Below are 21,791 nucleotides of genomic sequence, written 5' to 3'. Positions count from 1 at the left end.
ACCTCATATTTAAATAAGCGTGACGTTTCTATGTCAAAAATTCCAAAAAAAATTTCCATTTTCCATTTAAAGTTCTGGTTGAAAATTGCTTGTGTAATAACTCGACGATATTCCCTTCACCCACAGATAAACCCTGGCTGCAGTTCCCAAAGCAAAAGAAACTTTGCCATTTCTATTACCATTCCCTTGTACAACGTATATGTATGTATATGCATATGTACGTATACGTATCTCTATGTGGAGATGGTAATGTTTGCGGTAGGTTCCACTTAAATGTCTCCACACAGTCTTTTATAGAAAAAGAGAGGGTTAGAGCGAGCTACCAGACACACATACCAACTGAATAGAGCGAAAAAAAGTGGAATAGAATAAACCAAGTTTACGCAACTTTAACTCCTTTCAAACCTTTTTCTCCTTTCCACGACAGGTGCATCTCCAATGTCTGTCTATGATATAGACTTCTGTATGTACTTGTGTTTACCTCGGTTGCCTTGGGCCAATGTCGGCGCAAGTGCCTTAACATCATTAGAAAGGATAAAAAAGAGATGCATTTGTTTTTACATTTATATGTTAATATAGACTTTATTTATAGTTTTTGAAAAATTTTACAAAATAATCAAATATACATACACATACGGTTTCTAGTTCACATATACATTCAATACAGCAAGTTGGTTTTTTTTTTTTTTTTTCGGATTTTCGATTATATCTGTTTTGGATCGGGAAGGAACGTGGGAGGAGGAATGGGTTGGAAAGTAACTGTCGGAATATTTTTCTAATATTCTTGATAGCATTAACTAAGTAAATACAATTACCATCATAACTAAAATGAAAAGTACACATTCATTCCATTTCAGTGTTAATATGTAGAGTTTTAGTTAGTATTGCCTGATTAACTTAGTTATCGTTGGGGAATGCCTCCAAAAGGATATTTTTCTCTGTAGGTGCAATTATCCATCAAATTGCAGTTCAATTGATTACAACGGAGTCCATCTACTCACACACACACACACACACACACACATAGAGACAGGCTGACATTTTCATTTGCACATACTCACACACACATACAAGTTTAAATTTAAATTGTAATTTAATTGTAATTTCATTTTCAGTTTTGTCTTGACGGTTGCCTGCAGTATTAATTACACATACAATTTTAATATTCAATTTGGGATTTTCACTTTGGTTGTTTTTTGTTGTTATTCGCTTTATTCTGTTTTTGGCTGTTTTCACATTAATTAAATCCTTCATAAGCTGTATATTTGTATGTGTGTGTGTGAGTGTGTGAGTGAGTGGGTGGATTAGGGAATGGGGTGGGGTGGATTTGGGGGGTGTGCGATATTTTTTTATTTGTATTTATCTCAAAATCAAGTTGCATTTTAATTCTCATATATTGTAAGTATGTGCTTTTTCATTTTCCATTTCTTTTTTGTTTTATTTCCCCCATTCATGATTATAATAATTTGTATCCCTTATTAATAGCTTAAATTTATACAAGAGAATTTTTATCGGTTTTTACTTGTCTATAACCTTGCAGGAAGCTCTGAAATTGATTTACTAAATGGTAGCAAGCAATGTATTTTTTCAATGTCAATCAAAGTGGCAGACCAATTCCCATTAAAATGAAACTGTTAAGAAATATTGGTCAGATAATCTTCTCGGAAATCTTATGTGAAGCTGAATGTGATTCGATCGTTAATCTGCAAGGTTATAGCAACTACGGCACAGCCGCAGATCGTACGTCTCTCTTTTTTTAAATGTCTCAATGGTTTAATTTATCTTTTTCACTTGGCTTTTGTTTTATATTCAAATTGCTAATATAATATAATTATATAATACAGGGTGGCTTGAATTGCTGGTCAATAACCGAAAATTATCTGAAAGGTGCCATTTTTATATTATTATTAGATATTTGCTAGGTGAAGCAACATTAATTTGTATTTGTTTTTTTTTTTGTTTGAGAATAGAGTGCATTTAATTTCTATGTATCTCGTTTTATATGGTTTTATATATATATATATATATATTTACATAAAGCATTAGCAATCCTGGGCCACATCCTGCTGAGAATACATACATACATCTATACATGCATACTCAATTATGGTTATATGCTTAAATAAACTTCTTCATACATACATACATAGTAGATATTTTTGCATTTTGATCTAAAACTTTATTCATTTCATTTACCCATGTATGTATGCCTTTGTATAGTTATCTGCAGTCCTATTTATTTACACTTAGCTACTAATTGAGAATTTAAAACTCACATTCAAAAGTACAATTTATATTTTTACCTATATTTTTTAATGTATGTATGTATGTATGTATGGATTCTAGTCAGATTTCATAAATCAAAAATCATTCACAATATACTTGGGTATGGAAATACTTGCACACAATTTGTTGTTTTCACTGCTGCTATTTATTAAGCTACTTACTTAATTCCTACACATATTTTGGTTTAAGTACATTAAAAAATGAGCAAAAAGCTAGAAAAAACATTGCTGCTGCTGCTGCTTGCTTTAAGCCTTCGACGAACTATGCGTTAGATATTTTTAGCAAATTAATTTAGGGATTTCATTCATTATGGATTCTGCGTTTTAATGGTAGTTAATAATTTTGTTTTTATTATTTTTAATCTTATTTGTTCATGTATATTTGATAATTTGCTATACTCGTAATTTAGTTTTAAATTGTATGCCATCATTTTACATAAACATACATATTTAAGCATATTTTGTTGTTGTTGATGTTTTTTCGGGTTTTTAAATTTAATAATATTATTTTTGGGCTTATTACACTAACACTAACTGGTTTGGGTTTATGGATCAAATATTTGTCTGTATTTTTCGTTTTTTCCCCTTTTTGCTTTTGTGAAAAGTGTTTTTCTTTCTTCTTTGGTGCTGAGTTTATTTATACCTAAAAGTATGCAATAAAATCTATATACATTTGAGTTTTTTTTTTTTTTTTGGGGAGAGAGTGCGAGACATGCTCTATGAATTTATGAGTGTGTGTGTGAGGATGTAATACGTTTAAGATAAAGGTTGGTTTTTTTTTTTTTTTTTTTGCTTTTGTATAGTTTTGAACAATTTCATGCTCTTTTACATTGATTGTTACATGTAGAATGTATGGTTCCATTGGTTTTTCGTTTAGTTTCGATACGAAGTGAGTTAAAGATAGAGATTGAGAAAGAAGAGAGCAGAATGTGTGAATGTTGTAAATGTTTAATATAATTTCTTACGCTAAAAATTAACTAGACTAAAGTCAAAGCAGATCTTTCACCTGCTGCTGCTGTTGCTTCTCTGATTCGTTTACCTTACACAAAAATGAAAGATCCAAAGCAAACATACACACATCCTTTATTACGGCTATTGGCGGTGAAATTCGTTATTTAAATCAAATTTCAGTATTATGATTATGATTCAACTAAATTACAAGATTGGCAAACTTAGGCAAACATTAAACTAAATATGGCTCCACTTAATGTTAATAGACCGAATTGTTGTCGATTGATGGTGCCGCTGCCATACGATATAACACTCAGATCCCGCATCTCGTTATCTGTGGGAAAAGGACGAAAAGAATCCAATCGAAATTAGTAAGTAATAAGTTTTATATATTCTTATATTTATTTAAAAAGACTTATATTTATATACATAAATTTGGTATATTCATTTAGTTGCATCCATCAAATCGATTGCTTGGTCATGCAAAGTTGAATAGATTGAAATATTTATGTCTGCTTATAACTGAATTCGCAATTAAATATACCCTGTAAACATGTACAGAAAAAGAAAGGGTCTATGCAAACTCTTTAAACATTGGCTTCCAATTTGTTTTGCATACATTTTCGTTTTTAATTCTTTTTACAAAATGCTTCAAGAAAGGGAAATAAACAAAAATTTATGAACATTTCCATTCAGAGTAGCATCTATCTTTTGCTAAAGGGTATCCACCGCTCGTTGTAAAGTAAAGAAACCGATTGAATTGGTTTTGGCCTTTTTTGTTTTGCTTTCATGAATTTGTTCACTTATTTTTTGTTTTGGTGCTTTTGCGTTTATTGATCACTAAAATGGCACACAAAGAAAAAAAGAAAAACTACAAATACCCACCAATCCCTGGAATTCCACATCACCCCCTACGCATTCGAAATTTAAAACTAAAGATTTTTATTCAATATTGAGTTTTAGGTACAAAAAAGTGTTTAAAAATGAATACCATGCAAATAGGAAACATGCCAAAAAGTATATGGAAATAGAGACAGACAGAGATAGAGACAGACAGAGTGAGACAGAGAGTGAAATATAGATAAAGAAAGAGAAAGAGAGAGAGAGTGAAAGAAACTAACCTGACAGACCGTGATTTAAAAATGTTGATAGATCACCTGGTCCATCTGCAATTAATATGTCGCGAAGTTACAAAAATTTCAAGAGTGTGGAAAACCATAGCGAGATAGTCATAGGATAAAAGCGCAATTATAATTAAGTGTATAGGTGCAGTATGTGTGTGTGTGAATAAAAATACCAACGACCCAAACATTTCCATTGACATTTAAATCAAATCCAAGAGTGTGTAAATAAATCATTAACGCTTTAACTGCAATCAGATCGATTTACTTTCGTAGAGATGGGCTGAATGATTGGTATGTGTACTCGTTGTATCCTCAGTAGTCAGCTCATTTCATTAAGGCCGGCAATTAAAATGGCAACGCGCCGCATCTGTCAATAATGACAAATGTGCATTTCGCCAATCCAAAAGCGAGTTAAGTGAAGGAAAGTAAAGTAAAGGAATAAAAGGGAAGGGAACGGCTAGGTGAGGAGGGAAACCAAAGGTAGATGAATTTACCTGGCTGAATGTCACATACAAAGTTATATGCGCTATCTATATGTAAATAAAGTTAAATGAAAGACTCTCTCGCTCTCGGTCATCGGAAATTTTAATGAAATGCCAAGGATGTCAAGTGTTCAATCGCATTACTGGGCTACCTTATAACGTATCCGTATCCGTATCCGCATCCGCATCCGCATCCGCCTACTTTTTCCTACTTATTCAGGCGGAATGTTGTACTTGATGATGATGATGATGCAACTGAAACTTATAAATATTTGATAACACACTCTGACTACAAAAATTACTGCGCTTGGTAACTTTTTCGTATGACATTATCTAAAACAAATCTCCCCTCTGTTACTCTGTGTGTATGTGTGTGCATTGCTTTGGCAGTTGTGATGACATTTTTAATAGACAGACAACATCCGAGGATGCTTCATATTGAATGTCAAACGTGAATATGGTATCTATGTAGGTTGCATGTCATTTTGTTTGCCTATGGCTCTTGATTCAACTCCAAGTACTGCTGGTGCTTGCAACCAGGACAGCTTATCTATTGAGGCATCTGTGTTGGCTACATGACACGTTTAATTTCCAAATGTCGTGTGGTCCTTTGCTCATATTTCTCTCCCTCTATCTAAACCATTTTGGGCTAAAGTGACTAAGAAAAATGACCATTGGGAGACATTACCATATAAATTCCCAAACTGTCAGCATAAAATAAAAGCAAATTGTCAATTGCGGCGCCAGGCGAATGTCAACGATTTTGTAATGAAAACAGACGTGGCCAGAAATGCAGAGAGATCGAAAAGGAGGAAAGGAAGAGCGCAGTTAGCTGCATTCGTGTTCATGTGGCCCGTCCAGCTAATGTGGCTCGCGCGCGCTTTGGTCTGTCATTGCGTCTTTTATTGCTTGCGGTTGGTTGGCACAAAAACCCCGTAACGTCACTTGTGATTTCTCGTTTGTGCAGCTAAATAAGCACGCGCAGCCATCGATGTCGCCACACACATACGCACACACACACACACACACACACAGTGGCCTGGTCTGCCGCAACAGTGCACAGATTTCAGCACCTGGCCCTCTAGGATCTAGGACTACATCTCTAGCTCTCTTCAGCTCTCTACCGATTTTCAGTAGCATTTTTAGTGCGATAGAACAAACGCGTTTTTCACATAATAGCATTGCGGTTCGGCGACAAATACAAATGGACATGTGCTAGCCACCACACAGAGACACACACAGATTCAGAGAAATACACAACTACTTCTACAGATAGAGGAGACCCTAGTACTAGGAAACTGCCACTGTGGCAAGGACAGGGATTTGCTGCTGCTGGTGTGTTGTGGTATAAGAGCATCATGGCATCAGGCAGACAAATCGGATTTTTTCTCCCTTTTTTGTTGTTCGTTCTTCGCTTTGAAGCCACGCATTTTCAATGCCTGGTAACGCACTTTCGAGCTTATAACCCATTCAGCAAAAGCTACCATTACGGGGGATTTTCAAGTTATGGTAACCAATTTTAATACCATCATCGTTACTCCATGTAAACCACGACTAGCAACTATACTAGACTTGAAGGGTGATTAGACAGGAGAGAAATGTGTCAATTACAATTAAACTGCCAACTGAGCTGCCTGTGAATGCAATAATCCTGATGATAATAAAAATGTAGTTTGCCCTTCTTCTTTTGTGTATCTTGTGGGTGTTGGTGTGAGTGTGGCTGTGGCTGTGGGTGATGTTGTGCAGTGTTAGGGCAGCACTCTGCACTTGCGGCAAGCAAAAAACTTCAACTTGAGCTGCTACAACAGCAGGAACAGCAGCAGCAGCAACAGCAACAACTCGTCGTCTGTCCCTCTTTATTCTGATGGCATTGTGGGTATCTGCACTTTACATAAACATAACATTCACGTGAAGAATTCGCATTATATATCTAGCAACTAAGAACTGAAAGCTGAGAACTGAAAACTGAGAGCGTGGTGCTATTTTTGCCTGTGCTTATTATGCTGCCACTACAAAACTTCTTCGGCTCATTTTTTTTGTTGCTGTTGTTTGTTCCTTCTGCTGTGTGCCTTGGCAAACTTTGCAACTTACATGAAAGTGAATGAAAAAAGAAACGAATATATGTATATGTGTATGTATGTGTATAAAAACGACGACGCTGCAGTTGTTTTGGGGCCTTTGCTAAAGTATTCCCAGAGGCAACACAAAAGCTTCAAACGCACTGAAGAGCTTGATGGGCGGCGGTCGTTCTATATGTGTGTATGTGTGCGGTGTATATATGTGTGTGGGGTACGATGGCCGTCGTCGAGGACGAGTAAATTGAAAGTTTGAGCAGACGCTACGCGTCTCTATCGTCGTTCTTGTCGTCGCTCCTTGCTTCTAGTAAGGGTCCACTTTGTCATCGTTTGAATGCGTTGCCTTGTTGTTGGTTGTTGTCGTTGTTATTATTGCTTTTGCTTCTTCTGCTGCTGCGGCATTCCTCAGTTGGCAGTTTCAGCAAGTTTTACGCAAGTTTCAACGAGTCTTTCATTTTCTGATTTTCTTCTAGCCAAACGTCCTCCTTCATATCCCACTTCACACTCACACACACACACACACACACACACTCACACTCAGCACTCGTTGCCTTACTTTACGTTGTAATTTTATTTAACTTCTTTCCTTTTTTGTGTGTTTTCTTCTTTTTGTTTTTTTTTTTCTTTATGTCGAGTATTTTTTCGCGTGCACAAAATGCATTATTTTTTATGTCTCTATGTGCCGGCATGACCCCATGGCAATGGCTATGGCTATGACTATGACTATAGAACTGGCCCCGCGTGCGCTTCTGCCGTTAACGTGAACGTTATGATGGTAAATAGTTGCATACCTACCTAGTTGGCTCACTATATGTTATGTATATGTACATATCTACTATATTCAGTTCGAAACACTTCTAAATGTTTGCCACGCACCAAAATGGCAAATGACAACAACAGCCCAAAGTGAACAGATATATGAAAATATATCAACAATTTATCAACATAAAAAGTATAATAAAATTTAAATGCACTTAAAGGCCGTTACGAATGTTACCACGAGGACGAGTCAAAGCGAACTTAATATGCCCTAAGAGAGTCCTTAATGCACATTCACTAGATTGATTAATATTGAAAGTTATACTTGTAAAACTTTAGGGTAATAGTTAAACCATTTAAAAAAAAAACACTTGATATACTTTTATTTTGAAAATAATAATACATTTTTGAGCAAGTTTATCTAATTGTACTATTGACTATTAAATTTTAAATATTACTCCAAACTATCTAAAGGTTTTCTATCTAAAACACTTTTATGGAAATGCCATTGACAAAAATTAGGCAAGGCCCTCTCCCTTTAGGTTCTAAAGTGATTTTAAATGGTTCGTATTGGATTATTTAGCCGATTGCGAATTAGCCCTAGAGGCCACAAATCAGCTTAATTAATCAGTTCAATATATTTTGTACTTAAGATTCCGCCTAAGAGCTACTTGTATTGATTTTGACTCTGATCTGTGGTAACATGCTCTACCCCCACTTTAGCTTAGGGCATACACACACAAACGCACACAATTGTTGTTATTGTTTGCGAAACTGTCACTTACAGCAGTTGTCAGTTGGTTGCTGCAATGCGTTCAAATGTGTCTCTACTAGTTGAACTATCTTCTCCTTTGAAGTCGGTCTTTCTCTTCCTCTCTATGTGACTTTCTAGCCCTGCTGCTCATAAATGTGGCACGCAGGAGTAGAAGGAAAAGGAGGGAGCACGTTAACGTTAACATTTCAAGTGCATATGTGGAACTGTTGATGCTTTTGTCTGCTACAACACTCAATTGGCATTTTCTTTTAGTGGCCAGACCAAACAAGAGCAGTAGCATCAGCAGCCAGAAAGAACACATGTAGTCTGGGTCGGCACGACGGTCCAGGTAAATGAACTGGTTATACTTAGTTAGGTGTGTGTGTGTGTGTATGTATGTATGTGATAGAGAGTTGGTGCTTGGTCCTTGGTCCTTTTAGTGTTACTGTTATCGTATGTGGCTGTCATTGTTGGTGGTTGTACTTGTTGTATGTAGTTATGACACTCTAGGCTCATTAGTTGGCGCTTGGCACGAGGATTGCGAGCTAGCAGTTGTTCCAGTTTGCTGCATTGCATGCTTGTCCACTAATTGCGTAAATTGTTTACCTTTTCGAAAATATAATGAAGTCATTTCCATTAGCACAAAGCAATGTCAGAACATGCCACACACAAATATCAAGACGCTGCCATGTGTATGAGAGGAGCAGCAAGAAGTTTCTCCATTTTCAATGGCGCCTAATGAACCATCCAAAGAGAACTGTGACAAACAAACTGCGAGTGAGTCTCTGTGTGGTTGTGTGTGGCTGTTGCACCTGTCAAACACGTAACACGTTTTTGCAACATCTTCTGACATCGATACTTTACGCCTTTGGCTCAGTTCCTTTTGAATTTGGCAGTTCCATTCACTCATTCATGTGGCGCTTTTGCTTTATTAAATTTTCGCTGTATCGCTTTCTCCTCTCACTTGCTCCAAAGACAGACCCCCAAGCCGGAGGTTGTGGTCGACATGCTGTGTCGAAGTCGAATCCTTCGGTGTCTCTCCATCTTTTGCTTGCGTGTGCGTGTTTATTGCATTTCTTTTCATTTGTTGCAATTGTTGTTTTTGTTTGTTGTTGCTGGTTGCATATTTATGCGTTTGTTTGCTAGGCGACGGCGGCATTGAACTGTGCAGTGTTTGCATTTGCATGCATTTCGCATGGCAGTCAAAAGATGGCGGCGGCGGCTACGCGGCGCAGTGCGCGTCATTTGCATGGTAAATCGCTTTTCACGCTCTCACTTGCTAGCTCCTGCTCCTGCTCATTGTGTATGCAATGCAACAATAGTTTTGCATATAAATGGTTTTCGTTAGCGCATTTAAATCTACCCACCTGCCTGTCGCTCCCTCCTTCTCGACCTTCTTTTCTTCCTCTCTTTGTCTCTCTGTTTATTTATAACAGCAGTGGCAACAACCTACAAGAAACTATGCTAGGTCTCTTTCTCTGTCTCTATCATCCAATTAAAGTACAACCTTGGTTGATTTTTCATGCTTATTAACTATGCGAAGTCAATTCATAAGCTTCTCTCTCAACCAACAGTGCGTATATATGATGTGCTCCTTGAAAGTGCATAAATGGAAATGTGAAGATAACTGTGGGCCATGTGTGTGGGGGGTGTGTGGGGGTAGGGCTGTGCGGGTGTGCCATGTGTGTGGGCGTCTTAGTATGAAATTATTACTGCAATTTTCACCAACGAAAATAAATGCACACAATAAAATGAGAAAGACAGGGCTTGCTAGCTTTTTACGTTTCTTGTCTTCTGTCTGTCTCTTGTTGCTCCTCGTTTCCGTAATAAATTTTAATGCATTAAATTGTGACAGTTTTCAAGCAGATTTTCTTCAGACTCTCTGTCATGTAAAGCGATTTTGAGATTGCTTTTTTCCCCAGTTTTTTATATTTTTTTTTTTGTTTAACAGTTTACTGTATTCAGTTTTTGTCTCTGCTTCATTGTGATTTTTGCGGATTATCGATAAAAGCAGCGCTTAATACCAAATTATTATGCATGCAACCGGGCAAAATACATTTTATATTGTGCAAACAGTATACAAAAATGAAAACAGCAACCATCACGGCAAAGAGTTAAACATGAAACAAATACATGTATGTTTCATATACACATATGTGTGATCAGTTAAGAGAATGAGATACTCGATAAAGTGAATAAAAAGTCGGAAAAGACGTCCTTAAGCTAACTACGCATTGAAAATCAGAGTTTATCACAAGTCCGAGAGACGTTTACTTAACTCAAACATTCCCCTTAACGCAACTAATTGAACCACTAAAGTACTCAAAAATAAGAATACTTTGAATTAAAAACAAATGACGTTCTTTCAAATCCCAATCCAAATCTGGACATTTTTATTCCCACCTTTGGTAGGTACTTAAAACGTTCTACTCTTGAAGTAGTTGGACTAAAGAATACCTTATGAAAACTAAACAATAAAAACAAAGTAAACAACATGTTCAATTTATGTTACTTACCATTCGATGATGTAGAGAAGACGAAACTTTTGGTCAAATCGCTCCAGCCATAATGATTTCTGTGAATGGGGAAAACCATTTGTCCATATTAATTATGCAGATCAGGCAAATTAGCCGTTATTAATATGCAAATTCTTGCTAATGAGCCCTATTTGATGGGCTGCTGCACCGTTGTGGCTGCACAATGCGGTTATTAATAATAACACTGCCGAATAGAAATTGGTCAAGCAGCCAAAACGAAGCATCAACAAGGAGCCACAAGGAGCATTAAGGTGCACCATCATGTTTGAGCCTCTTCAACCTAACTGACTCTGGCTATGCATAAATTTGCATTGGCTGATTGTTATTTTGGGCCGCCGCCGTTGTTAACGAACCACTCACCTGGACTGGACTGTGGCCTCGTATTGCTGATCGGGATCCAAGCCGCGTATCATATAGCTCATGCCCTGAGAAAAGTGATGAGAGCGTGGTATGGCTGGCAGGACGACATCGCGCCAATCGTTGCGTCCCCAATGCATCAGATTGCCATAGCCGCCATAGTTGGACAATCCACCGCCATGATTGCTGCGATGCAAGTTCTGACCAGAGCCGTACATCTGCGAGGACGATGAAGAAGAGGAGTGGTGGGAGGATTGCGAGTCAATGGCATTGTCAACGACCTCATGTCCTTGTGGCGCCTTGCGGAAGGACAGTTTGTACTCTTCGATGGGTGAATGGGAGTCAACAACCCAAGAGATATTATATCTAGAAAAAAGAAAGAAGGGAAAGCACACAAAAAGGATGAAGAAGAGTTGCGCTACAAATCCGAAACGAGTTGGGGTTGGGGCGGAATAAATTGGCTAAACTTTTTGTGTGCAACAGTTGTTGGCGTGGGATTTATTTCAAGACGAGTGCAATCAATACGTACAACAATATGAAATTGTTAAATTTTATATAAAAGCACTGTTACTGAAGCTGCCAACGATGTTGCCGCAAACACGTAAGCAAGCTTGCCACGTCAGCAGCAACAACAGCAGCTATCAATAACAATACTGCAGCTGCAGCAGCAGCACCAGCAACAGCCATACCAAGCAGCAACATAATAATCAATGGCAACGTTGGCTGACGACAACGACAATGACGGTATATATATATATATACATATATATGAGGTTAAGATACTGCTGCTGCTAGTGCGGCTCCTCCTTCATTCTTCAGCCACACATATTGTTGGCTTGTGTGTTGTTGCTTGTCGTCTTAACATAATGCAACGAGGGACTCACCCTCTCTCTTTCTCTTTGATATCCTTAAACTATCCAACTCATTGTTATAGGTTGCTTCTTGTTTGCTCAGTTTCTCTCTCTCTGTCCCTCTCTTGAAAATGCGCCGTCGTCCATTCAACCGAAAAGCTAACCCACATCCTTAACTCAAGTGTAAATGAAGCTATATATGAAACCAGCCGGCTAACTTCTCTCACACCGATTCAAGCTGTGCGTGAAATGCAGTTTTGGCCATTGGCCTCTTGGTTTAAATTCTAGAACACATTGTGCTTGGATGGTGGCGTTAGCTGCTGCTAAGTTCATTAACATCAAAGCGAATGATGTGCCACATTTATTTATAGTTGACTCCAAATCCACCCACTAGCAGGTCCGCACTTTTATATGTCTTTCTCGTCTTTTTTCTAAAAATTAACAATTTTCTTATAACAGAAATTGAAGTTTTCTCCTTGTAGCGTTACAAGATTTTAGATTCTATATAAGAACTATCTAGTTATTATCGCACATATAATGTTTTTTGGGGCATATAAACATCTTTTGAGAAAAATATTTTCAAAAACATCTTTGAAATAACTTATAATTTTTACTTTCATTGAATGTTAATTTTATAGTTGACCCTCGCCCAAGCTAGTCCGCTTCTGGTTTGTTGTGAAGAAAACTTTTGGTTTAAGTAAACAACTAATTACATGGCGTAACTCATGAAAGACTCCACTTCCGCCTCCATCTCTCTAGTTACAGCTCTGGGCCTCTTTGGCTCCGCTTTGGTTAGAATGTTGCTGTCGCCATTTGCCATTACAAAAGGCTCGACTTCATTGCTTTGCGATAACCTCGGCACACAATTTGAATGCTAATCAAGCAGACGCAGAATTTCGGGGAAGTTGAGGGCCAACTAATAAGAAGGTCTTTTCTCCTATTTGTTTTGCCATCGATTCATGTGTTCATGTTGATGCTGTTGTTGTTGGTCTGTTGTTTTTGCTTTGCGAACTAATAACTTGAAGTCCTGTTCACAATAAAAACACACACAAAATGCCAGTCACAAAAGCGAGAGAAAAGTTTTTCCCTTTTTTCTTTCTCTCTCCCATATACCATATAAAAGTAAAGTAAGCTATAAAAATGATTATTAACAATTGAAGAGCCAAAGGACTGGCGCCAGCTACAGCAAGTCCTTCGAGATGAGGGGTAGAAATGGAGCGGGCTGACTACGTTTTTGGGTAGCTTAATTGCCGGCAGCAGTTTCCGGCAAAAGTGAAATCGAATGGAATGAAATGTAATGAAATCAGCGCTCAGAAAAAAAAAACAACAAAAAAAGTTGTCATGGCCATTACGTTTGTTGCTTACATACGTAGTTAGCCGAACAATTTCTATAACCAAAACTTATAATGACATTTGTCCTCTGCCATCCCTCCTTTCTACTCTACAAAATCCCTTCCCTACGATGTATATTTGTGAGGAATTTAAAAAATTGTTTTCGATTTGGTTTTTAAAGCAATTTTGCCAACATTTAGCGGATTTAATTCACAGTGAATTATTAAAAGGTGCCGATTTCACTCAACGAGCTACATAACCAACCATCCAACCAACCAACTGACTGTCTGTATGTCTGTCCCTCTGTTTGTCTTTCTCTATCAGTCTGAGGGAGTGTGTGTGACATGAGATGTGAGCTTGTTTGTCGGCTGACTGACTGACTGACTGACTGAGTGTATGTGTGTGTGTGCGCGCGTTTGATGACAGCTAATCCAATTAAAACTTTTATTTGTTACGTATACGCCCCGTGGGCGACTCTCTCTTCCTACTCACCGCTGACTCCCACACTCTGTCTGTCATTCAACGAAATTAATCTAATAAAGCTGCTACGACTACACACACACACACACATTCCTCCAGTCTATATATGTCTGGAACGTCCAAATTTTTTTCTAATCTTTTAAAAAATTTTTTTTTTTGCATTTACTAGTCAATTACATAAGTTTGAGGGTGGGGTAGGTGATTTTTCTCTTACCTGTCCTTGTATTGACTGATTGCGAGTGAATTAAAAACGGCTACATTCGGTTTTCCGCTCAATTGCAAAGTTTTTCGTGCCTTGCCTAACTGATTCTCGGCCACACAGGAATAGTTGCCAAAGTCCTGCGGATGCACTTTGCGTATAATCAGCGTGTGCCTTGAGCCGCGATTTTCCATGATGTGGCGCTCTGTGGTATCCAGTTGCATGGTGTCTTTGAACCAAATTACCTGTAAATAATTGAAAACTTGGTCAATCGAAGCGTAGACAGAGACAGTCGACAAGCGATGGCTGTGGCAATGAAGGAGGTGATTTTCCAAGATTAGATGTCTGCATTGTGTGTGTGTCTGTGACATTGTGTGCGTGTGAGTGCGGTTAAGGCAAGGGCAATGTCTGGTAAAAGTTAAGGCGATTTGTGGCCAATACTTCCACTTCATGTACCTCGTCACTTGAGAGTCAATTAAACGTAATTTCTGTTCAAATTGAAAATGAGATCGACATGCAAGGCAATGAACATTGATTTTACTTCTTACAGACCACTAACTACTACAAACTAACAAACTTTACTCTTCTATAGCTGTTTAGTGATATACACTTACATATGTGAAATAGATATTTTTCTAATGTTTCTCTGTACTGTGCAAATAGAACCTAACTATGCTCTGTAGACAGTTAAGATTCGTGCATGTGTTGCAAATTAAACAAAAGCTTGAGCCACGGCGAAATTCTGCAATATATTTGAACAGACCACTGAATGGAGCATTGAGAACTCGTTATTCCTGCTGGTTGTCGGTTGTCGTCGCTTTGACAGGCTTTTCCCCGAAACAAAAAGATATACACGAGCACGGTATCGCAGATAGAGATCCGCAGCCATTGGGAATATGGATACTTGTAAGCCGAAAAGAACATGCCAACGCACGAATTAACACAGAAAATGGGTAACAGGCGGCAGCAGGTGCTTCACGCATGACACACATAACAAAAAAAAAAAAAAACAACAAAATCTGTAATAAAAATTAATTTCAGTCACGTTGGGGACCATTCAATACCCTGTAGATTGTTTAAGTTGTTCATGGTTTTTTGAATGTCTGCTTTTGCTAGTCACTCCTAGATCAATAGTGATCATAAATCATTTTTTGTTTGCTAATCTAATAAAAGAGTCTGTTTTTCACTGAGATTTTTAGGATTGTAAAAGAAGGGAATAAGGGTTTAAAAGAGCCTTCTCCAGGTTCCTGGTTTAAAAGAGCCTCTTCCAGGTTAAATACCCTTTAATTTTCTGTCTACAGGGTGTAGTAAAACAACCAAACCGCAGTCTCCCAAAGACAAAAATATTAAAATAAATATATATGGGTATGAACAAGAAAAAAAAGTTATAGGCTAGGCAGGCGTAAAACTAGCTGGTTTGGGTTGAGATGAGTTTTGGAAATGAATTCGAATCCAGTTTCGGGTTTGAGTTTGTTTTCGTTTTCACTTATTTATTTCTATCTCCATCTGCCTCGGGCTAGATTAGTTAACATTTGTCTGTGCCCCTGTTTCTGCCGCATATTCCATTAAAATGGCTGTCACTGCTGCATATGTGTTGTCATATTTTGCACAGAGGACGAGAGAGATATGCTGAATGTGAATGGAGGAACACACGAAGCGACGCCCATTGGGTGTACGTGTGCATTTACAGTTATGCCTCTGATCCCAAAACCCCCGCTCCACCCATAAATGTTTGTTATTATTTGTCCAAATTGTTGATGTTTGCGTTCTGCCATTGCCGCCGCCCTCTCAAAAACCTCATCATCATCCACAGCCACATCCAATTCAATTCAACCCAGACTGAATCTCTGTGTGTTCTGTGCCTGCCTGGCGCCATGCTTTTAGCCTTCAGTCGTGCGTAACGAGGCGTAAGTGTTGACGTGGCAGAAAAATGGCCAAAAAATTATTTTATTTAATATTTTTACGCTATTTCCACCACATTGCTAACCGAATTAATTACCAAGCTGGACTGAATGCGCCGCTGTTGTTATTAATAAAACTCTCGGCCGCCACCGCTACCGCCGCCCCATTGACTGGCAGCCGTCAGCCGCGTCTGGTCTGGTTTGGTTTGCTTTGGTCTGGGGGCGATTGATTGGCTGCCATGGTTCCATTTCTTCCTGCACTTCATCAATATATATCTACGCAAATGTTTCACCAATCAATCTTTTGCACTTGCGCTTAATTTTCAAATGTTGCACGTGAAGTTAGCTTTTGCCGCATAAAAGAAAAACAACAAAAAGGAAGGGTGGCGGGAACTTGGCAAACTTTGCAGCTCTTGCTCTTGGAATGGCAGGAAAAGATGGAGACGAAAAAGGAAAAAGAAAAGAAAATTAGCATTGATGAGCAGTAAAGCGAAAAATACCAATCAACACTAATCAGGCAAAAAGGAAAGAATAGAATTTGCGTGCTTTCTTTCTTTTCACTTTCGCAATCTATTATGCAATAGCAAAAGGGAAACGGGGGGCAGATTGATGGCAGGAGGACAACAAGCAACATCGGAAATTGTTGGCGGAAAAGTGTTGTTAGATGTAGGTGGAGCTGGAGCAGCAAAACAAATAATTGCGAGTGGCATGTGGGGAATTACGCATTCGCAGCGTTGGCACGCCACACGAACAACTTTGGAGAAGTCGCTAGTTGCGTGTCTGTGAGACCAGCCTGGTCTGGTGTCGCCCCTAATGGCCACAGTTTGACTCAACTTCAGCTCCTCGACGTGTTCAGAGCTCGAGCTCGAGCTGTGGGAAAATGCTAATAGAAATTAGATAATGACAATAAATAACTTGCTGTAATTAATTACATGTCAACGCTTTACAATGTGTGAATGGCCAGCCGCCCTTCAATCAGTCAATGGTCATTCATTCGACCGCATAATTGAAACAATAATCGCGCCAAACCTCTTCACTCTCTTGAAGCACTTGGTAGGTGAGCGACCAATCTATTTGCCATGCATTGTTAACATCAATAAAAACGTTTAGCGATTGACATAGTAAACCACTTTAAATGATATGAGAATCAATTTCTGGTATAGCATCTGCATAATCGAAAGAAGTGATTTGGCAAAGGAAAAAGCGAACAATTTCGTGTTTTTCTACTGTACAATACCATTCGTAATTATAACTGACAAATGTTAACCATAACGTGAGAGTAAAGAAGGATACAACTTTTAAAGAACCTCTTAATGTCTAACCTTTCGACTATATAAACTTGTTTGCTCATTACAGCACAAAGTGGCAATCCTTTGACAATAGTCAATATACGTTTTGGTTTTTTAGAAAGGACGCAAGAACGAATGCTTTCATCATTTCATTTGGTGGAAAAGAGATTTATTGCCATGGAGTTTGTTAAATGAACTGCAGCTCTATGAATTCTCTATAATTAGGAATCTCCTCATTCGCAGGGTGGAAGGGGAAAGGTTTCATTCAAGCATCAATCTACTTTTAGTTAATGCCACTATACATGCTAGATAGATAGTTAGGCACCTAATTTGCCAGCCAGGCAACCCAGTCAGGGCCCAGTCAGCCGGGGCACAAAAACTCATTACTGCAGCCAGCAGCTGGCTCTGGCTCTGAAGAGTGGTAACACAATCGATTTTGGTACAACGCTCCCTAACCCGCACTTCTTGTCTTTTACTGTGCAAATGTGAAGAAAATTACCAATTTGGAAATTAATTTGCAAAATAATTAAAAGGAAAAGGCAACACCAATCTACCCCAGGCCAACGCCCATGCGAGCGACCTTCCTAATATCGAAGGCCTGATTCTAGAATAACCATTGATGGCGCGCAAAACAGGATGGGAACGCCGTGTGTGTGTGTGTGAGTGAGAGAGAGTGCAATCTCCCCACGACCCATTAATGTTGTTAGCTGTTGATGTTGATAGCTATGTCAAATGCTGCTGCATGTTAAATACCCCCGACATCAATTCGATGACATCAAGGAGGAGATCGATGGAGGTTGTGGACGTCATCAACATCGTTGACAATGCCGCCGCATGATGACGTTGATAATGATGTTTCTCCCATTGCTGTCGCTCATGTTAATTGACAATTGCAGTAATGACTTTGTTGCTCCCATTGATGATGATGATGGGGTTGCACGACGACAACGATGACGCAGACAAGAGAGCCAAACCCATAGATAAATAGAGCTGGGAGGGGACGTGAAGGGGTATAAGGGGTATAGGGGACAGCCAGCTTAGTGCTTGTTTATGATATTCATTATGCAACAAATCAACAATATCAATGGATTATGAATATGCCAGATTTGGTCTGCGGCAGAGAACGGAATGGACTGGGAAGACTGCCTCTATGAAGGGGGGCTTGGGATTGTGGTGCAATGCGTAATTAATATGTAAATATGCACATAAGTGCATGTTCATAAGCATGTAAGCGGTGTGTATGCGCCCACGTCACCTAGCTTCCCTCCTCCTCCTCTTTTACCCATCTATCTCTCCGTGTTTGTGTGTGTGTTTGTTACAACCACTTTGAATGCGCGTTAAATTATTAATATGCAATGCTTGTGGCATTGCAGAGTTTGCGGTTTTCTGCAACTTGCCATTGTCGCTGTCACGACATAATTAAAAATGAGCGACAATAGCAAAAATTGTATATATAAAGAGCTAAAATCGATTGTTATGAAGCTATATTTATTCTCAAATGCCTTAAAAACGTTGCCTACTTTTGTGCGATCTGAACTTTAATCAGGAATTTGTTAAATAATTAATATAATTTTTAAGGAACATATGCTTAATCAAAACTAAATAGCTTTAGGTTTATTTGCAATTAATGTTTAAAAGTAACTTTGACTTTAAAGGGTATAAAAACCGTGTAAAGTTATTTTAAAAAAACTTTTTTCAATATTCACTAATCGAACCATTCAATTTTCTCAATTAAGTGATGCATTGAATTTTAATTTCCATTTAATTAACCTCTTTCTTTTTCGAAATACACTTTAAAGTGCAACATGACCAATCCAAATGGCATCATAAAATTGCTGGTGCTTCTTGTTTTTCATTGTCTGGAATAAGTGAAATATTAAAACACAAAAATAGCTGCCAACTTTCACACTTTAACACGTTAATTAAACTGACCTTTACGGCATAAAATTTACATGCGAATGAATTCTTTAATTAACATTTTATCAACGACGAGCCTAAAGCAAAAACTTGAACATATTTTTCTCCCTCTTTTTCTCTCATCACCACCCACCCGCGCTGATGTGCAGACGCACGGAGGGACTAGAAGTGTAGCCAACTTTCCTCAAGGCTCGTTAGTGGTAGGTTAAAGTACAGAGAACGCGAACAACGAGAACGAAGCGTTAAATTGTATACATTTAACTAGTAGCCATAAAATGACGAACTGCATGAAATGGCAATGGAAATGGAAATTGCAATAGAAGGCGGGCAACAGCGGGCAGCGTTGAGAGCAAGGCAAATGTAAAAATTGCATGCGGAAATGCCATTCTCAAAGACTACAAATGCCACGCCTCCACACAGCACCCACCCTCCACAAACGTCAACGTTATCGTCGACGGCAGCGCGGCATCAGAGCTCTATAATGAAACGTGCAGAGCAAATGCAACACACACACACACAGTTGTAGTAGTTAGAGCTGACCAGAGTCCGAGTCTCTGAGTCTGTGTCCAAAAGCCTGGCCTTCTGGTTGGGCAAATAAATAGTTATGCTTTTTCGTTGGAATGCAGCCGAGTCGAGCTAAGCAAAACTCTTTGTGGTCAAACTCAAAAAACTCAAAAAAAAAAAAAAAAAACAGAGACGAAGAAAAATGTTAAAAAATTAAATGCCATAAAAACTTAATGCGCTGCCGAAATTCGTGGAACTAGCAGGCGGAGACCTCCAGCAGTCACTCATTCACTCGCTCAAACCGTCTGCGAAATGAAAAGGCAGCTGTATAATTTTAAGCATTGACATTTGTGGTCGCAAGTCATTATTCGTTTTGTTCTGCACTATGCTACACTCTGTGCTGTCTCTCACTCTCTCTTACACTCTGTATGTGTGTATTTGTGTGTGCCATAGTTTTGTATACCCTCCTAGGATCGGCATATTTGCACATTTTATTCGATTAGATACATTTTTAATCAGCGTTTCGAGCGTTTCTTCTATAAAAAGAACTAGCTTAATAATCATTTTAGACACAGATACATATGTATATCATATATCAGCTTATAGAATTAGGTATATTCTTTTGCAAATTCATACCAAAAAAACTAAGAATCTCTTAAAAAAAAAAACCAAATTATTTTGAAAATACTAAATTAAGCTAGGGTATCGAAATGTTTGTTAGAACTGAATTTGGCCCTCGTCTATCTGTATATTTTTTCTGGTTCTGGGTAGTTCTCTCTGACATTTCTTTTTCGGCAGCTTGCCGCTTCTCACTTCCGCTTTGGCAACTTCCGCAATTTTACTTTGAATTATAGCCAAGCGTATTAATTTAAATGTCGACAAAAGGCGCAAAGCACAAAAATAAATACCGAGAAGTATGAAAACTGAAACGAAACGAGAAATAAAAACGGGAGAATGAAAAACAAAAATATACGACGAAATGCAATGTGAATGACGCTTTGTCGGTCCTGCGCTTCTGCACCTCCTTGTTGTCTCTACTAGTCTATTGTGTGGCATGTTTGATTAAAATTATGCTTTACGCCTTGCCCCCCAACTTCACCATCACCATCATCATCACTTTCATCATCTGCACTTTGTACTGTGCACTTCAATTTGCCTTTTGTAGACTTTTAATTAATGCGTTGCCAGCTGTTTTTTTTTGTCTTGTGCTAAAGCCCCCAAAACCAAATCCCCTTTGGCCTCTTCTTCTACGCGGTATAATGAAGATAGAAAAAAAATTGCTTAGCCATTGGTCGCAGCAATCTATATCTATACATTTGATGGTGTGTGTGTTTGTATTGTTGTACGAATTTCCAAGTGAGCAAACGCGTTAATGAAAATTTATGTACGAAATTTAATTAAAACATACCTCAGGCTGTGTTTCACCATGGACGATACAAACCAGCATGGCCTCATGTCCTTCACCCGAGAAGACAACGGGACGCTCCACTGCGATTTCCGGCGAATCTGTAAATGTGTATGTGGGCGTGGGTGCGGGTATGAGTGAGTGTGGTAAGAAAAGAATGTAAAGAAATTAGTTAATAACAACGGACACCAGGAATACAATGACTATGAAAAGAATGGGAACACCAAAGAATAATTAATGACCACATAATTAGCACCTGCAATATGCCAGAGGCATTTAAAGAGATGGGAAGCGGAAAGGGAAGGAAAGGAAAACGAACGCAGAGTAGCGACCTTTGGCAGCCAATCAGAATCATATTGAAATCGGTAAAAATATATATATAAATGCGATATATACTCATATAATTGCAAATAAATGTCAGAATTTCTGATGGCCCGTAAGGCACTTCAATAATTGTGAGTCAGTCGGCCAATAAATGTCGGGTCGGTGGATTGTAATAAAAAGTTTCACTGCTCTGTGTCTGTGTGTGTATGTGTCTGGCAAGCAAACACACACACACGCGTTCTCCCATCCTTTCTGCCCCCGTGAT

General features: G+C 38.5%; 1 protein-coding gene across 3 annotated transcripts in view; it reads right to left on the bottom strand.

Moving 5' to 3' along the window:
- Nucleotides 1-21,791, bottom strand: part of LOC137585803 (lachesin) — a 149,402-nt gene that overhangs the window by 15,783 nt on the left and 111,828 nt on the right. For 2 of the 3 annotated variants that reach the window (XM_068301755.1, XM_068301756.1), the window contains exons 9-13: nucleotides 21,206-21,303; nucleotides 14,202-14,431; nucleotides 11,328-11,690; nucleotides 10,947-11,005; nucleotides 551-3,570 (exon numbers count right to left, since the gene is read on the bottom strand). In XM_068301755.1, the coding sequence (XP_068157856.1) occupies nucleotides 3,458-3,570; nucleotides 10,947-11,005; nucleotides 11,328-11,690; nucleotides 14,202-14,431; nucleotides 21,206-21,303 (863 nt within the window). In that variant the 3' untranslated portion in view covers nucleotides 551-3,457. Of the gene's footprint in view, nucleotides 1-550; nucleotides 3,571-10,946; nucleotides 11,006-11,327; nucleotides 11,691-14,201; nucleotides 14,432-21,205; nucleotides 21,304-21,791 lie in introns of those variants that run through there. The other variant, XM_068301757.1, reaches the window with a different exon arrangement.

The sequence above is a fragment of the Drosophila tropicalis genome, unplaced genomic scaffold (assembly GCF_018151085.1).
Source record: "Drosophila tropicalis isolate 14030-0801.00 unplaced genomic scaffold, ASM1815108v1 contig_878, whole genome shotgun sequence".
NCBI lineage: Eukaryota > Metazoa > Arthropoda > Insecta > Diptera > Drosophilidae > Drosophila > Drosophila tropicalis.
The sequence above is the reverse complement of the archived record's forward strand: the minus strand, read 5'-3'. Positions and strand labels throughout refer to the sequence as shown.